We start from the raw sequence: 18,929 nt of genomic DNA, 5'->3' as shown, positions 1-18,929 counted from the left end.
TTGTAGTATTTTGGATTTTGGGATTTTCTTTTCTTTTTTTTTTTGAGGGAGTTTCATTCTTCGCTTTTGTTGCCCAGGCTGGAGTGCAATGGTGCAATCTCGGCTCATCACAACTTCTGCCTCCCAGGTTTAAGTTATTTCCTGCCTCAGCCTCTGGAGCAGCTGGGATTACAGGGATGCACCACCACGCCCACCTAATTTTGTATTTTTAGTAGAGACGAGGTTTCTCCACATTGGTCAGGCTGGTTTTGAACTGCTGACCTCAGGTGATCTGCCCACCACAGCCTCTCAAAGTGCTAGGATTACAGGTGTAAGCCACCATGCCCGGCTGGATTTTCACATTAGGGATAATCAACCTGTACTATCATACACATGGATTACCTCTAGGAACCTAATTTCTCATTATTTCTCTAGTTTGGTACCTCTCTAGATCTTAGAAGTGTTCTGCCAAATTTGGAACCAATTATTGCCAATAAATAAAATATATGCTTTCCCTTATGTTAGCGCCTGTTTCCAGTTTCTCTTTCAATGCTGGTCATATGAATATATTCTTAAGCCTCTATACTAGCAACCCTGAACTCCTTTCTCACCATCATCTCCCTCAGGAACTTTGGTCTAACTGTAAAGCAGATGGCTCTTCACTGAAACACATTTTACACATGTGATTACTGCAGTTTGTTATAAAATTCTCCCACTGAAATGGGTGTCCATAGTGTGCTTTCCTGTTCACACTGTTAAATAATTCAAGTGCTAATGTTACTTTCCGTAAATTAGGAATCTATTCTATTTTTAAAATAATCTACATTCTTATAGCCTATATTTCTTTGAAAGAGGCTAAACCTATAATTTATTATTGCTACAAATTTTTTAAAAAAAATTAATAGGTTTAGCCTGTTTAAAATTGTAAAACTTTAGCCTGTTTAAAATCATTCTAAATTATAGGTTTAGCCTGTTTAAAATTTTTTTTTTAATTTTCTTTTTGAAATTTTTTAGAAATAGGGTTTCACTATGGTTCCCAGGCTGGAGTACATGCTATTCACAGGTGTGATTAGAGCACACTACAGCCTTGAACTCCTGACCTTAAGTGATCCTCCTGCCTCAGCCTCCTAAGTAGCTGGGACTACAGGCATGTGCCACCACATGCACCTTTTCCTTGAATTTTAAAAAGTATATATATCGAACATTTTATTATTAAAAATATATACATATCATTTGATATATATTTTGGGAATTTGGATTTTCTTTTTTAAAGAATAACCATATATTCATACATGTTCTTTTATTGTATTAGCTGTCTCACCTTTGCTGGAAATATTTTCTGACTACTGGGAAAAATGTATCTATGTACCTTAGGTTAGTTTATGTTGTAATGGTACCTTAACTAACTTGTGGAAGAAAATTAAGAAAAATAGTATTTTCTTTTTAATTGTTTATTCTAGAAAGTACTTAGTAAGCACTTTTGTTCCTACTGGTGATACTGTAAGATTATGAGAGCTTATAATTTCATTGGAGCAAAAAGACTCAGATACATAAGAACTTACAGGTCTTGGTGTAAGAAACACAGCATTAGATGATGGAGATTAAAAAAAAAAAAAAAACCTAGTGACTGCAGGATAGACCAAAAAAAGTTATTAGAGAAAGGACCTAACTGGACTTATAATTACTGGAAAGAAGCATGTGTGTGTGTGCAGTTGACGGGGTGGTAAATAATTTATTAGTTGTTTATGTAACAGGTTCTTACTTTAGGCAGGGCATTGTGCTGGGAGTGGGGGTAGTATGATGGAGAATGATATAGATTTGTGCATATAAAAATTTTTGTCCTTTAGAAGAAGCTTATACTATAGTTGAAAGAAAACAAATGAAAGGCTAAGTGTAAGTAGAAGATGATACATAAACATTACAAAATAAACATTCTTAGGACTTCAAGCAAAGGATAGATCATTATTAGCTCATATACAGTTAAGGTTAAGCCTTTGTTGAAGAAAGTGGGCCAAATGCTGAATGTCAAAGGATGAGTAAGATCTGGGTAAAGAATACAGGAGATGAAGTTAGATTCTTAATAAAACAATTACTTTCTTCTCTATTTTTAAATTTTAAATATAGATCTAGACAAAACATCATCTATTACTTCTATTCAAGGAAATTAGGAAACCTAGGTTTTTAGTCACAGATGTGTCACTGATAAGCTTTTTCATCTTGGATAGTCAACCCCTGTTTTTTTTTTTTGAGATGAAGTTTTTGCCTGTTGCCTCGGCTGGAGTGCAATGGCACAATCTTGGCTCACTGCAACCTCCACTTCCTGGGTTCAAGTGATTTTCCTGCCTCAGCCTCCCAAGTAGTTGGGATTACAGGCGCCTGCCATCACGGTGATTTTTGTATTTTTAGTAGAGCTGAGGTTTCACCATGTTGGCCAGGCTGGTCTCAAACTCTTGACCTCAAGTGATCCACCTGCCTCGGCTTCCCAAAGTGCTAGGATTACAGGTGTGAGCCACCACACCAGGCCTGGATAGTTAAGACTTTGAGTAGGACGGGATCTTAAAACTTTCCAGCCAGTTGTTCATCTTTCTAGGTTAACCCAGTGCTTTAATATCTTCAAGTAGAAAATGGAAATAATTATGTCCTTGCTTTCCCTGGGTTATTATTATGAAATGAAATTTGGTCATATAAATTTAAGGTGTCATCATAATTATTTTTCGGATGGCTGAACTAGGCTGGCGTATTCATGAGATACGTTTTTAAAAATCTGTTTTTATATCCAAACTTTTACTTATTTATAGATTGAAAACTGTAACTATGCAGTGGAACTTGGGAAGAACAAGGCCAAATTCTCCTTGGTTGGCATTGCTGGGCAGGACCTAAATGAAGGGAATTCAACACTTACCCTGGCATTGGTATGGCAGCTGATGAGAAGGTAAAGGCTGAAATGTTTGTAGCAGCACTGCCTGTTTCCTCCAACAAGTAATCTGAACTAAACTTATAGCTATTTTTGAACAATAATGAACATAGAAGAAATATACAATGCAAAATATTTTAATTTTTAAAGGATTTACTGTTACGATTTTTGGAAATTATATTTTATTTAAAAATGGGTCAATATCCAGAAACACTCTTAAATGCCTTTTAATGCCTCTTAAAAATGGCTTCATAAGTAATTAAGTTTTAAAAATACCCTGTAGTAGTTTTTCTTTCTGATTAGTGAGGTTTGTAACTTTGGAATGTAACTGGGTGCAAATGCCAGACTAAAATTAGAAATATTTATTAAAACTGAACTTTTCCTTAAGTCTTTACCTAAATGTTGATATAAATTATATGAAAGCAAGTTTTGCCCCTTTCAGTCTCAAATGTACATCTTTTCTGTTGCAGGTACACATTGAATGTGTTATCGGATCTTGGAGAGGGTGAAAAAGTAAATGATGAAATTATTATTAAATGGGTCAATCAGACTCTTAAAAGTACAAACAAAAATACTTCTATTTCCAGTTTCAAGGTAATCAAGAGTCTTAAAAAAATTTTTTTTGTAGGTATAGGAAGAAATTTTTATTGGGAATTACATTGGTTTGGTTGAGTACATATTAATGTTGTATGTCCAAAACATGATTTATGAGTTTAGGTATACTAATTATTTGGCATGTGTAAACTTGAAATACTCAGTTTTAATTACTAAATTTTTTATTAGTTGTCCAGTTAAGTATAAATGTAGGTCAATATTATCTGACTCTGGTAATCTAATCTTAAAAAATAAACAGAATAGAGCCAAAAAAAAATCCAGTTGTCAAATGTAAAAGATAAGAAGCTATTATTTATATAGGACCTATAATGTTTTGTGCTCCCTAGCAGCAGTCTCAGAATTGTATTGACATCATTTCCAAGGCATAACAGAGGCAGCCAAACCGATTCAAGTGGGAATTGAGAAAACTGGTAGGAAAAAAAATCTTGTCATCTGGCTTCATAATGGCACTTAACACTCACTCCTGAGCATTTGTGGATGATTCATAAAGCACTCAATGTAATCTGTACATACATACCCACTAATTTTCATGCATTTCCATTGTGTTTTGCTTTTGCATGCAAGCCGATGTTAGCTACAAATAAGCATGTCTGCTTGTACAACATTCATTCAGTGAGTCTTGCGTTTGTGATTTTATTATGTGTGAGAAACTAGCAATCAATTTGTATTTTTTTTCTGAAATAAAGTACAAAGAGATGAAACACTAAGCTATCCTAAGAGATACCCATTTTTATCTCTGTCTCTCTCTCTCTCTGCCTTTGCTCTATATGCTTAAAAACATTGCAAAGTGAAAGAAATGTCAGAAATTTATAAATGCAGCTTTCTCATGTTTGCCAAAAACTGAGGCCCAGAGCAGTTTTAGCAGGGCAGCTGGATGTTGGCAGGGATGTTGCCTGATCCTAGTTGAAGTGCTTTTCTTTCCCCTCTTTACTATCTTGGAAGAAACTAATGACATTGAGTTTTTGTTACTGCTAATTTTTTTCAAAAAAAAAAATTTTCAGTCAATGATTTGTCTCTATGTGTTTTAGATGTAAAACACAAAAATATAAAAAAGCAATGGGCATTGTATTATACAATTCTCTAATTGGCAGTTCTTTAAAATTGTTATGTTGAAATTATATGCATTTGTACTTTTATAAAAAATATTAAGCATGTATATAGTTCATTACAATGAGAAAATGTTTAGGAGCAAATTAATATTTATTGAGCTCTTATTAAGTAACTTTTCTAAGTAAAGAAAAAGGTATAAAATATAAGAAATTAATTTGGCCCTCTGAGTCTTCACCATTTGCTTTAAAGACAAAGATTGTGTAGCTGAGAAGGTAACAATACTATAGAGTAAATGATAAAATCCAAGTAATACAGCTAATATTTTGGATGAAAAATCTGATCATTTCCAATTGAATGGTCAGTGAAGAGCAGATAAAGACAGCTGGATCTGAACATCATAGATGGTGGGACGATTTGAATTGATGGAGAAAAAGGGGGAAAATTCTATTTCTCCTAACTTTCTGACACATGCCTTTATTCAAGAGAAAGGGTCCATCTTGAATAAAGGCATGTGTCAGAAAATTGGGAGAAATAGGAAGGCTCCCAAGGGATGATGTGCAAGATATAAATTGGGTCAAGATTGTGGAAGAATTGGGCCTAAATAAAAGATATTGAGTGAAGGGGGATAAGAAAGGCAATTATTTTAGGAATACTACTCTGAATGTGGTGAGCAGGGTGGGAAGGGAGAACAGTGTAACTACAAGGACAGTGCAAAAGAATCCAAGGCAGTACTCAAGGTGTGAAGTAATAAGGGGGTTGAGGCTGGCAATGGAAACGCTATAAGTTATTGCAAAAGAAGAACTAGGTTTGGCTTCTTGGTTCTGGGAAGAAGAGGGGAGTGAGGAGTTAAAACTCTTGATGTTTTGGGCATAGGTAAATGGAAAACAGATAACACTAACAGAAATGGGGATGTCATGAGATACAGCTGCTTCCTGGAAAAGGTGATGAATTCAGTTTTAAGCTTGAGTTTGAAGTAATTTTAGGAAAATGGGGAGGGGGTGAAAGGAGACATTAAAACTGGAAAGACAGACTTGGTGATCAGTTGAATAAAAGTTGAGAAATTGGAGTGCATAAACTTTTAAGGGAGAGCAACCATGAGAAAAAGCTGACTTGAGAGTATGGCTCTACTTAGAACTGAGAAGGCAGAAACATCGCAAAAGTGCTTGGCATTTAGTATACTCTTAATGAAAAAATCTTTAAAGAAAGTGCAAATGGTTAAGAAATGTGGCAATGAATGCTAAAAAATAGTTGAGGTTAGGGAGGTTTTTCCAGCTACAGAAGGCATTACGTTTGAAGGCTATAAGTGGCACTATTAAAAAACAACAAACAAACAAACAAAAAACCATTTTAATCATAATTTAGGCAGCACTGTAAGAATTTCAGAAAAGACAAATTTACCCTTTTAAGCCACAAAGTGATTGTCCCTCACTAAGAAGACAGAGAAGGTGGTATATCAGCAAATAATAATCATAATTGCTGTTTATTGAGTCCTTTGTATCACTGTGTTAAGCACTTTGCACATTGTTTCTTTTAATTCTCTAAATACTCTGAGCAAAAAGGTGAGCATTAGAGAAGTTAAATAACTGTCCACTGTCATACAGCTTTTAAGCAGAACAGCTGGGTTTCATATCCAGGTTCAGCTATTCTACCTACACACAAGTTGAAAGCCAGGCTTTGGAGTTGTATAGCTCTGGGTTGACTCTTGCTGAGGTACTGATTAGCTGTGTAACATACTGCTCATTTATTCTGTATCCAAAGCTTACCAAAGCTTACCCTGTGTCAGGTGCCTTGCTAGTAGCTGTGGCTACATAGTTCCCTCAAAGAGCTCACTATTCAGGGAAGGTGGCAAATAAGAAAACAAGAATCACAGTAGGGGGTGTCAGCAGTACTATATAAATCAGCTAATGGGGGAGTGTGGGAGCACATGAGAAGGGCATCTGTTTTACAGAAACCTTAGCAGTTTATACTAACAGTGGGGCTAATCTACTGATGAATAAAACAGAACTTACTTCTGGCTCAGCATTTATATCTGTGTGACCATGGGCAAGTTATTAATTTCTCAGTTCTTTAGTTTCCCCATATCTAAAATGGGGAAATCAATAATCCCTATCTTTTAGGATTGTTATTAGACTACATAAGTTAACAAAATATAAAGAGCTTAACCATACCTAGCACATATGAAGGGCTCAATAAATGGGGATTACCACGCTGTTGGCATTGCTAATATATAAAGGGCCTCATGTGGCAGTTGGGGGAGTGTTCTGCTGAGTCTTTTAGGGAAGTCTGGTGGCCACATCACTGTTTTTCCACTTTTATTTTTTAAAATGACAGAAACAGCAATGGAATGAAATGTTCTTATAATATGTATCAAATGAAGGGAAAAAGATGACACAATTCATTATCTTGAAAATCAAGCTCTAGGCTAATTCTAGATTAAGATACTGAAATTCTTCTTGCTGAAGTAATTTCCTGATGTTTAACTTAAGGAAGTAAAAGTAAAAATAATGGTAATATATTTATTAACCCTTTTCCCTTTGCAAAAGTAAAATGTCTTTCACTGATAATGTACAAATCAGAGGAATCAGAAGACAGGCCTATTTTCTTGGTAATAAGAAGACAAGAGATCTGACACAATCTTTAGAAACTTAAATTTTTCATTCAACTCAGTAGAAGCTTTACCCAAGGTAACTTATAAGAAAATGGGTGGGAAAATACTTTTTTCCTAAATCTAAATAAAATATTTAAAATGCCACAAATGTGTAAATAAGGAATCAAATTATAGCACAATTAAACAAGTCACTTGTCTTTTTAAAAAAATCATATTCGAAAGGTAAGCCCACAGAAATGAAAAATTTATTATAGAATGATACAAATATTTTTAGAAAGTATAATACAGTACACCTTTAGAGTCCTCTAAAAAGCTTACTAAAAATGTAGATTCCCATCCTTATTCATAGATAACCTGATATTCATTTGAGTGGGGCTAGATTTGCACTTTTAACAAGTACCCCATATGATTTTAATGTAGGTGGTCTGCAGACTATATATTGAGCAAGCAGGTATGACAATTTCTCAGAAACAGAAGATGTGAAAAGCAGATCCAGATTACCAGCATCAGATAGACTTAAAGACTCCAATTATTTTTACCATCTATCTGTTATCCGTGCCCAAAGATCTATATCATAAAATGAACATTCCTAATAAGAATATACATTTTTCTAAAATTGATAAATGAAGTGGCTCATAGATCCTGGCTCAAAGAAGCCTGTTACTCTTCTTCACACGGCTTCAAGTTGTTTTATTAGGCCTTTATTAAGAACTGACATTTGGCTAGAGCCTATACTAGATGCTTTCACCTCAGTATTCCTAAGAATCCTATGATACTCTACTTTAGAGATTAGGAAAGGGTGCTCTGGCTTCAAGTAAACAGAAACCCAATTTTGAGTGGTTTAAACCAAAAGGAAAGGTATTGACTACAATAACAGTAATCCAGAAGCAGGGTAGACTTCTGGATTGGTTGAACAAAATTGAAGAATGTCATTCAGGACTCAGTTATTTTTTCACATCTCTGATTTGCCATCCAATGTGCCCACTTCACCCTAAAGCTGGTTTTCCTTTTGGTCAGGATGGTTGCTGCTGGTGACAAAGATTTCATCCTCTCATTCACATCCAGGAGGAGGGGTTCCTGGCTTTCCATAAAATAGGCCCAAATTAAATCACTGTAGTCATAGAATAAGATTCCTCCATTTGGCTTAGAGCAGTGTTTTGAAACCTTTAAAAAAACTATCCTCTAAGGAATCTTTTTAGACCTTTTTTCCCTTTTTGTCTCCCTCCCATGAAATTTTAATGCAGAGATACACTGTATACCTGTTTATGCACTGTATGCTTTATACATAAAAAAAGGGTATCACCCTGTCCCCACTGAGAATGCTTGACCTAGATTAATTCAGGTTCACTCCTGGAACTGTGAATGTCAGCCTTCCCTGAAGCTTGTCTATGTGAAGGAGATATGGATATAGAGCAAAAATATGGGTTCTGCTGGTATGGAAGAGTAAAGAGTGGGTAGATTCTGGGTAGGCAAGCAATGGTGGCCACTATTCAAGCTGAGAGAGAGAACAAATAATTTGTTCACATGCTGATAAGTGGTAAAAATCAGTTCAGACCAGGATGTCTGATTTCATCTGCAATGAACTATTCACTATAATTTAGTTGTCCATTTTTAGCTTGCCTTGGTGGTGACTTCAAAATGGAGAGACTCTTGGGCATTTTAGAGTCAGACTGTCATGGGTTCAAATACCAGCTCTGTATTTACTGGTTGTGTAAATAAGTCATTTGAGCTATCTTAACTTCATGTTCTTCATCTTTTTTAAAAAGAGAATTCCTTTACTACGAAGATGCTAGGGTTTCAAAGGAGGATGAAACAAACTAAAACATGTAAAACAACAAGAACAATGTCTTTTTAAATAATAGTTCCCTTTCACTATTTCATTTTTCTTTCTGAAAAATATTAAGGGAAGGCATAGGGATTCATGATCTAAGAAATATATGAGTAGAATTTGTAAAATTGTTAATTAAAAATTCCTTTCCTACTCCCTTTCAAAAGTTGTATATTTTTTAAAGAATGGATACTATAGTTAGCATTCTTAAGAGCTATAATGTCCACAAACCTTATTCAGGTATGGTGATAACTCTATACCTATATATAAATTATAATGTAATTTATATAAAGATTTAAGGAAAAGTGTATTTTAAATTGTTTATTTATTGTGCTGGTTGCAGAAAAGCTGAATGTTAGGTACAAAGAAAATTTATAGATTGCCTTCAGTTATATGATCAGAAGAGTCTGAAAATAACGAAAATTAAAGGTCAGATGTTTAGGAAGGTTCATCTGTGCTTTGTTTTCTAGGATAAATCTATAAGCACAAGTTTACCTGTCCTAGATTTAATAGATGCCATTGCACCAAATGCAGTTCGTCAAGAAATGATCAAGAGAGAAAACTTATCTGATGAGGACAAGCTGAACAATGCTAAGTAAGCCTTTATGGTTAATATTAGAACACAGTGACCCCGTAATTCTCTAAAATCCTTATAGGAAAGGTTACTATGCCCTTAAAATTCATATTTTTAAATACAACTTGTATGGGAATATGATTTAAGACTCACAAACTTAGCCTTTTCATAAAACTAATCTTGTCAAAATATTTCACTATTTAGTTAAAATATGTTAAGTAAAAACACAATGGTTAACACCAAGATATTTTTCTTGTCTCTTCAAGATATGCCATTTCAGTTGCTCGAAAGATCGGTGCCCGGATATATGCATTACCTGATGACCTCGTAGAAGTGAAACCAAAGATGGTTATGACGGTGTTTGCATGCTTAATGGGAAAAGGACTGAACAGAATAAAATAATCATTTTATATGATTTTCTGCCACATTAAACATATTCTATGCCTGACAGTTTACAGAATTCTAAAATGTAGTGGATATAAAACCAGAGATTATTTGTATGCTCAAAATAGTTATATATTCATTAATGAATTCAATATCCTGTTCATACTAGTTAGAGCTGGTCAGCCTTTTTGAATAACACAGTTAATTTACCAGCTGATACAGATAATAGAATATATTCATAATCAAGCTGATACTTCATGATTAAATTATTTTGTTGCTTAAAAGTCTTATTAACACAAGACTAATTCATTCTTTTTTATAGTTCAAAAAAGATGAATACAAAAGTTTTTGCAAGTTCTGCTGTGAAATGTGTTTTGATTTTTGTGTGTTAATTTTGATCTTAAATGCATTCATACTCATAATCCAGTTTTATTTGCTTCCTCCAACTATTTAAAGTGGTCCAAAAACACTTTTCTGTAAGTTTCTATACTGTCTAAAACCTTATGGTGACAGGTATTGTTTATTAATATCAAACATTTTTATAAATGAGAACTAATTCTTGAATAAACCCCAAAGTTCACTCCCTTGTTAAGTAGCAGCAGCTTTTTACTTAAAACTTAATTTTAGCTGCGTTGATACCTTACATATCCTAGTTTGGTAATACAGCTTTAACTATGACATGTAACATATATATGTTGGTAGGATGTTACTAGAGATATATGTGTGCATATATGTTTTTTCTTTTTTTGCACCTCAATCACCCAGCTTTTCATAAGTGGTATGTATAATTAATTGGTCATTCAGCCAACCATCAGTGTTTCTTCCCCCACAACATGTGTAACACTTTTTAGTCTGTGGATATCTGATACATTAAGATTTCTTTTTATAAGTATTCATTTTGAATGCACATATAGTTATTTGACTCCTTCCAAATACTTGTAGACAAACATTGGCTAGAACATCCCAAGATGCGTTGACACTATCCTGTTAGCTTCGTATTATACTTGCTAATTTAGGTCTCTATAGATACCCTATATAATTTAGAATATGCCCACTGAATGTCTTTAATAGAAAGTAACATAAAGCTAATATTCAATGTAGAGTATTTTCATGTTTTTTTCACAGCCCATTACAAATTGGCAATGTTTGGTTAATGTTTGTGTTACTTGGAAGTAGCTACAGCTTGGACCTACTTTTTTTTTCTAAATTTTTAGCATTAGTTCATTTCTGCTGCTAACAATTGAATCCAGAAATCTACTTCCTCCATCTTCCACTGTTAGTGCCAGTAAGCAATACTGTTGTGCAGCAAAAATGTCACTTTATGTCAGTGTGAATGAGTAGTCTAAATTCCCCTACTACCATTGATTTAAACACATATGTTGGTAAGAGTGAGACTGCCCATGTGTTTAGAATTTTTTAAATGAAATGATCAACAGGTGGAATTTTGAAATATATTCTTCTACAATATTTTAATGATTGCTTTCTTATATGAAGATTAAGATATGTTCTTGCTCTTTTGTAAGATTATTTAAATTATGTTTCCTCTGATTTTTTTTTCACCATTGTATTTACTAAGTTATCAGATTTACAAGAAATCTGGCACTTTAGGGTGTTCTTTTTCTCACAGAGTATATTTAATAAAAATGCTGTGTATGTAGAAATGTGTCTGTATTTCATTTGAAGAAAAATATTCAGCCTTGAAAATTTGTCTAGCATGTTTATTTTCCAGAAAAGAAAACAATTCTTAAATGAGTTAGTAAAACAAAAAAATTGTATTTCATAATTTCTTTGAAGATGAGGGTAGTTCTTTTGTTCTCAAATATGAAGAATTATTAAAAACCATCTGTGTGATTACTAAAATTTAGTTTGTGCTGAAATAATTCAGGTGAATCAATCCATTTACAAATTTATCATCTACTATGATCCAGATACTATGCCTGACACTGGGGATTCAGCTGAGGAAAACACAGATGAAGTCTCCTGACCTCATGTATCACATATTAGTAGAGAGACAGTTGGCAAATAGGAATTTTAGATAGTGATAATGCAGTAGAAGAAATAACATAGGGTAATGTGATAGAGACTGATTTGGGAAATGGGGTGGAGTTATTTGTATTTGGGTGGTCAGGAAAGGTCTCTCAGGATGTTTGAGCTATGAGTGTTCAGCAGAGAGAACAAATGTAAAGAAGCTGAGGCAGGGAGTCCTGTAGGCATCATAGAAGACAAACAGGTGAACGTGGCCTGAGACTACTGAGGGAGGGGCAGAGTCTGGAGATGTAGATGGGGTCTTGGATATTGTAGGACTAGATCTAAATCGGGATTTTTTTTTTTTCTTCTCTGGAGTCATGACTGCTCTTTGTATATGTGGTTTTGGTAAGTTGCTTGAAGTAATATGCTGCTTCTGAATCTTGGATGCTGTTCATCACAACTTTACCACTGATCTCTGTATCACTTGTGTAGAATAAACTGATAGGTGGCCGGGTGTCATAGCTCATGCTTGTAATCCATGCATTTTGGGAGGCTGAGGTGGGCAGATCACAAAGTCAGGAGTTAAAGACCAGCCTGGCCAACATAGTGAAATCCAGTCTCTACTAAAAATACAAAAACATTAGCCAGGACTGGTGGCAGGCGCCTGTAATCCCACCTACTTGGGAGGCTGAGGCAGGAAAATCACTTGAACCAGGGAAGTGGATGTTGCAGTGAGCCAAGATCATACCACTGCACTTCAGCCAGGGCAACAGTGGGAGACTCCATCTCAAAAAAAAAAAGTAAACTGAAAGGCTGTATAGATTATGTTAAAATACCCCAATTATGCTGGATAAAGAGTGTACCAGGCCAGGCATGGTGGCTTATGCCTATAATCTCAGCACTTTGGGAGGCCAATGTGGGAGGATTGCTTGAGACCAGGAGTTAGAGACCAGCCTGGGCAACATAGATTCTGTTGCTACAAAATTTTATTTATTTATTTGACAGAGTCTCTCTCCGTCACCCAGGCTGAAGTGCAGTGGTGTGATCTCAGCTCACTGCAACCTCTGCCTCCTGGGTTCAAGTGATTCTCATGCCTCAGCCTCCTGAGTAGCTGGGATTACAGGTGTGCATCACCATGCCTGGCTAATTTTTGTGTGTATTTTTAGTAGAGACAGGGTTTCACCATGTTGGCCAGGCTAGTCTTGAACTCCTGACCTCAAGCAATTCACCCACCTCAGCCTCCCATGGTACTGGGATTACAGGCATGAGTCACTGGGCCCAGCCCTCCATTTTTTTTTTTTAATTAGATAGGCGTGGTGGTATGCACCTCTAATCCTACCTACTCAGGAGGCTGAGGTGGAAGGATTGTTTGAGCCTGGGAGTTCATGGTTACAATGAGCTATGATTGCACCATTGCACTCCAGCCTGGGTGACACAGCAAGACACTATCTCTTAAAAACAACAAAATGTGTACCAGACAGGTAAGAGAGGATTTCTGCAAATGAGATGATCCAAAAAGACTTCAGAAGAATAGGGTGCAGTCGCAATATTGCCTTACTTTGAAGTAGGGACAGCCCCTTGACCCCCAGCACTTTGAAAGGCCTCCTGCTAGGATTATCTACTAAAGTAGGTTGGGATTCTCCAGTCTTAGAAATTAATCCAGCCCCTATGGGAGTCCTCTGGATAAAGAATCACCTAAGCCCAGCAACTTGCAAATGCTTCAGATTAAAGTGAAGCTATATCTACATTGTGCTCTATCTCACTTGCTCTCTTGCTATATCACATGTGCGACATAGTTCTGAGCCATCTAAATTATTACCCTCAAACACTGGAAGCTTTGGGTACATCAGGGTTAGTGTTTTTCTGCTACGGACTAAACTTTTTGCTGTACTACAGAGAGTCTAAGCACACATGCATAAATACAAATATGTGCCACTGTTCACTGGCCACAAATTTACAATGAACAATCTTGACATTCCACCACACAGACAAACTTGGAACTGTATTAAACATTACAATATGGGGAATATTTACTATCTACCAGAGATAAGACAGAAGAAAACCAAAAACAATAGATTATCAACTGTTTTGAAGTAAATACATGAAAATGTTTGGAAAGATGGACAGTCCTGGCATCTGCTAAGACCTCTTAGAGATCTGACAAAGACTCTGAATTATGAGAAAGTTGTATTTAGGAAATTCGGGAGTTAAGGTGTTGGCTGAGACAGGGATGGAATATACCAGCCTGAACAGGATAGGAAGTATTTCCCCAAAATATAAAATACTCTGAAGTAAACTTTTATGTATTCTCTTAAAAACCTAAAACTTTAAAGGCACAATTTAGATTTTTCTATAGTTGATTATGGGAAATAACAGGAATTATTCAAGAGTCAGAATTTCCAGTTTCTCTTCCATTAGCTTTTAAAAGCGGAAGACAATAGCAAAACTCTATAATGTTTACAATGCTTTAAAAGTTTGGTTAAAAAATAAATTATTTGAAAAAAATAAAAAATAAAAAATAAATTATTTGGCAGGGTACAATGGCTCATGCCTGTAATCCCAGCACTCTGGGAGGCTGAGGCAGGGGACCACTTGAACCCAGGAGTTCAAGTCCAGTCTGGGCCACATAGTGCAACCCCTTATCTATGAAAAAACTTTAAAAAGCTAGCCAGGTGTGGTGGTGTGTGATTCTGGTTCCAGCTACTCAGGAAACTAAGGTGGGAAGATTGTTGGAGCCCAGAAGGTCAAGGCTGCAATGAGCTGTGATCATGCCACTGCACTTCAGCCTGGGCCACACAGCAAGACCTGCTGGAGGAAGACAAGGAGGAGGGAAGGAGCACTTATTGAGCTTCATTCAACTCTTGCCCAAATAACAGATCTATCTTTTAAAATCAGTTTAATAAATGTGACAACAAACTTATCCACTAGTTACATGTCAGTACCTCTGAATTAATTGCAAATATATGAATACATGTGTGACAATAGGAATGTTATGCCAATTGCAGATCACAAACCAGTTGTTTAAAAAATATACAGCCTTCAGAGACCTGCAGATGATTCACATCATAGGACTCAGTGCAGACAACCCACAATACCAGCCCAGAGTCTGTTAGACCTGCTGGGTGGCTAGATCCAGAAGAGAGGAAACAATCACTCCAGCTTGGCTCTCAGGAATTCACATCCCTAGGAAAAGGGGGAGAGTACTACATCAAGGGGACACACCGTGGGACAAAACAATCTGAACAGCAGCCTTGAGCTCTAAATCTTCCCTCTGACATAGTCTACCCAAATGAGAAGGAACTAGGAAAACAATTCTGGTAATATGACAAAACAAGGCCCTTTCACACCCCCACAAAATCACACTAGCTCATCAGCAATGTATCCAAACCAAGGTTAAATCCCTGATTTACCTGAAAAAGAATTCAGAATGTCAGTTATTAAGCTAATCAAGGAGGCACCAGAGAAAGATGAAGCCCAATTTAAAGAAATTTAAAAAAAAAAAAAAAAAAGATACAGGAAATGAGGGGAGGCCAGGCATGGTGGCTCATGCCTGTACTCCTAGCAGTTTGGGGGGGGCCACTTGAGGCCAGAAGTTCAAGGCCAGCCTCAGCAACATGGCAAAACCCCATCTCTACTAAAAAGAAAGAAAAAAGTACAAAAAAAGAAAAATTGAGGGGAGAAACCTTCAATGATATAGATAGCATAAATAAAAAACAATCAAAACTTCAGGAAACAATGGATACAGTTAGAGAAATCCAAAATGCTCTGGAAACTCAGCAATAGAATTGAGCAAGCAGATGAAAACTTCAGAGCTCGAAGACAAGGCTTTTGAATTAATCCAATCCAACAAAAATAAAGAAGAAATGAACAAAGCCTCCAAGAAATCTGAGATTATGTTAAGCAACCAAACCTAAGAATAATTGGCATTCTTGTGGAAAAAGAGAAATCTAAAAGTTTGAAAAACATATTTGGGGAAATAATTGAGGAAAACTTCCCTGGCCTTGATAAAGACCTAGACATCCAATTATAAGAAGGTCAAAGAAAACCTGGGAAATTCATTGCAAAAAGATCATCACCTAGGCACATTCTCATCAGGTTATCAAAAGTTAAGATGAAAGAAAAAATCTTAAGAGCTATGAGGCAAAAGTAAAAGGTAATCTATAAATGAAAATCTATCAGATTAACAGCAGATTTCTCAGAAGAAACCCTAAAAGCTAGAAGGGACTGGGGCCCTGTCTTCTGTCTCCTTAAAAAAAACCCAATTATCTGCCAAGAATTTTGTATACAGTGAAACTAAGCTTCATAAATGAAGGAAAGATACAGTCTTTTTCAGACAAATGCTGAGAGAATTCACTACTACCAAGCCAGCACTACAAGAACTGCAAAAAGGAGCTCCAAATCTTGAAACAACTCCTGGAAGCACATCAAAATATATCCCCTTTAAAGCATCAGTCTCACAGACCTATACAACAAAAATACAAAACACAAAAACAACAACAACAAAAAAAACCAAGGTATACAGGCAACAAATAGCACAGTGAATGGAACAGGACCTCATATCTCAATACTAACATTGAAATAACATTGAATGTAAATTGCTTAAATGCTCCAGTTAAAAGATACAGAATTGCAGAATGAATAAGAATTCACCAACCAACTATTTGCTGCCTTCAAGAGACCCACCTAACATATAAGGACTCACATAAACTTAAGGTAAAGGGGTGGAAAAAGACATTCCATGCAAATGGATACCAAAAGCAAGCAGGAGTAGCTATTTTTATATCAGACAAAACAAACGTTAAAATAACCGCAGTTAAAAAAGACAAAGAGGGACATTATACAATGAAAAAAGGCCTTGTCCAACAGGAAAATATCTCAGTCCTAAATATATATGCATCTGACATTGGAGCTTCCAAGTTTATAAGACAATTACTACCAGACCTAAGAAATGATAAACGGCAACACAATAATAGTGGGGGATTTCAGTACTCCAATGGCAGTACTAGACAGGTCATCAAGATAGAAAGTCAACAAAGAAACAATGGATTTAAACTATACCTTGGGTCAAATGGACTTAACAGATGTTTATAGAACCATCTACCCAAAAAATGCAGAATATACATTCTATTTATCAGCGTGTGGGAACCTTCTTCAAGATAGACCATATATAATAGGCCACAAAACAAATCTTAATACATTTAAGAAAACTGAAATAGAAAGCAGTGAGATTGAAATGGTAATAAAAAAATTACCAACAAAAAAAGTCCAGGACTAGACAGATTCACAGCTGAATTCTATCAACCAGACATTCAAAGAAGAATGTCACCATTCCACAAGATAGATAAAGAGGGAATCCTCTCTAAATCATTCTATGAAGCCCGTATCACCCTAATATCAAAACCGGGAAAGAACATAACCAAAAAAAAGAAAACTACAGACCAATATTCCAGATGAACATAGATGCAAAAATCCTTAACAAAATATTAGCTGAATGAATCCAACAATGTGTCAAAAAGATCCAACATGATCATGTGGGTTTCATACCAAGGATGCAAGGATGGTTTAATGTATGCCAGTCAATAAATGTGATACATCACATAAACAGAGTTTTTTTGATCACATGATTATCTCAACAGATGCAGAAAAAAGCATTGACAAAAGCCAGCATCACTTAATAATTAAAACCCTCAGCAAAATTGGCATACAAGGGGCATACCACTTAATAAAAGCCATCTATGACAAATCCACAGCCAACACAATGCTGAATGGGGAAAAGTTGAAAGCATTCCCTCTGAAAATTGGAACAAGACAAGGATGCCCACTCTCTCTCCTCTTCAACATAATACTGGAAGTCCTAGCTATAGCAGTCAGACAAGAGAAAGAAATGAAGGGCATCCAAGTTGGTAAAGAGTCACTCAAACTGTCACTGTTTGCTGATGATATGATTGTATATCTAGAAAATCCTAAAACTTCTCCAAAACGCTCCTAGAACTGATAAAATAATTCAGCAAAGTTTCAGGATTCAAAATTAATGCATACATATCAGTAGCCCTTCTATACACCAACAGTGACCAACCTGAGAATCAAATAAAGAACTCAATTCCTTTTACAATAGCTGCAATAAAATAAAGCAAAATACTTAGGAACATACCTAACCAAGAAGGTGAAAGATCACTACACGGAAAACTACACAGCACTGCTGAAAGAAATCATGGATGACACAAACTAATGGAAACACATCCCATGTTCATGGTTGGGTAGAATCAATATTGTGAAAATGACCATACTGCCAAAAGCAATCTACAAACTCAATGCAATTCCCATCAAAATACCACCAACATTCTTCACAAAACTAGAAACAGAAATCCTAAAATTCATATGGAACCAGAAAAGAGCCCACATAGCCCAAGCAAGATGAAGCAAAAGGACAAATCTGGAGACATCACATTACCTGATTTGACTATATGATAGAGCCACTGTCACCAAAACAGCATGGTACTGGTATAAAAATAGACACACAGACCAATGGAACAGAATAGAGAACCCAGAAATAAACCCAAATACTTACAGCCAACTGATCTTCGAGAAAGCAAACAAAAACATAAAGTTGGGGAAAGGACACGCTATTCAACAAATGGTGCTGGGATAATCGGCAAGCCACATCTAAGAAAAACTGGATCCTCATCTCTCAGCTTATACAAAAATAAACTCAAGATGGATCAAGAACTTAAATCTAAGACCGGAAACTATAAAAATTCTAGAAGATAACATCAGAAAACCCCTTGTAGACATTGGCTTAGGCAAGGATTTCATGACCAAAAACCCAAAAGTAAATGCAATGAAAAGAAAGATAAATAGCTTGGACTTAATTAAATGAAAGAACTTTTGCATGGCAAAAGGAACAATCAGCAGAGTAAACAGACAACCCACAGAGTGAGAGAAAATCTTAACAAGCTATACATCTGACAAAGGAAATATCCAGATTCTACAACAAACTCAAATAAATCAG

The 18,929-nt window shown here is 35.7% G+C and overlaps 1 protein-coding gene across 3 annotated transcripts in view; it reads left to right on the top strand.

Annotated features, from left to right (window-relative positions):
- Window positions 1-11,613, top strand: part of PLS1 (plastin 1) — a 114,981-nt gene extending 103,368 nt beyond the window's left edge. For all 3 annotated transcript variants that reach the window (XM_003735048.5, XM_054247177.2, XM_002759524.6), the window contains 4 exons: window positions 2,778-2,911; window positions 3,364-3,487; window positions 9,465-9,589; window positions 9,835-11,613. In XM_003735048.5, the coding sequence (XP_003735096.3) occupies window positions 2,778-2,911; window positions 3,364-3,487; window positions 9,465-9,589; window positions 9,835-9,970 (519 nt within the window). In that variant the 3' untranslated portion in view covers window positions 9,971-11,613. The remainder of the gene's footprint in view (window positions 1-2,777; window positions 2,912-3,363; window positions 3,488-9,464; window positions 9,590-9,834) is intronic.
- The last annotated feature ends 7,316 nt before the right edge of the window (window positions 11,614-18,929 follow it).

Source organism: Callithrix jacchus, chromosome 17, assembly GCF_049354715.1.
Source record: "Callithrix jacchus isolate 240 chromosome 17, calJac240_pri, whole genome shotgun sequence".
NCBI classification, from domain to species: domain Eukaryota; kingdom Metazoa; phylum Chordata; class Mammalia; order Primates; family Cebidae; genus Callithrix; species Callithrix jacchus.
This window is presented reverse-complemented; position numbering and strand designations above follow the sequence as displayed.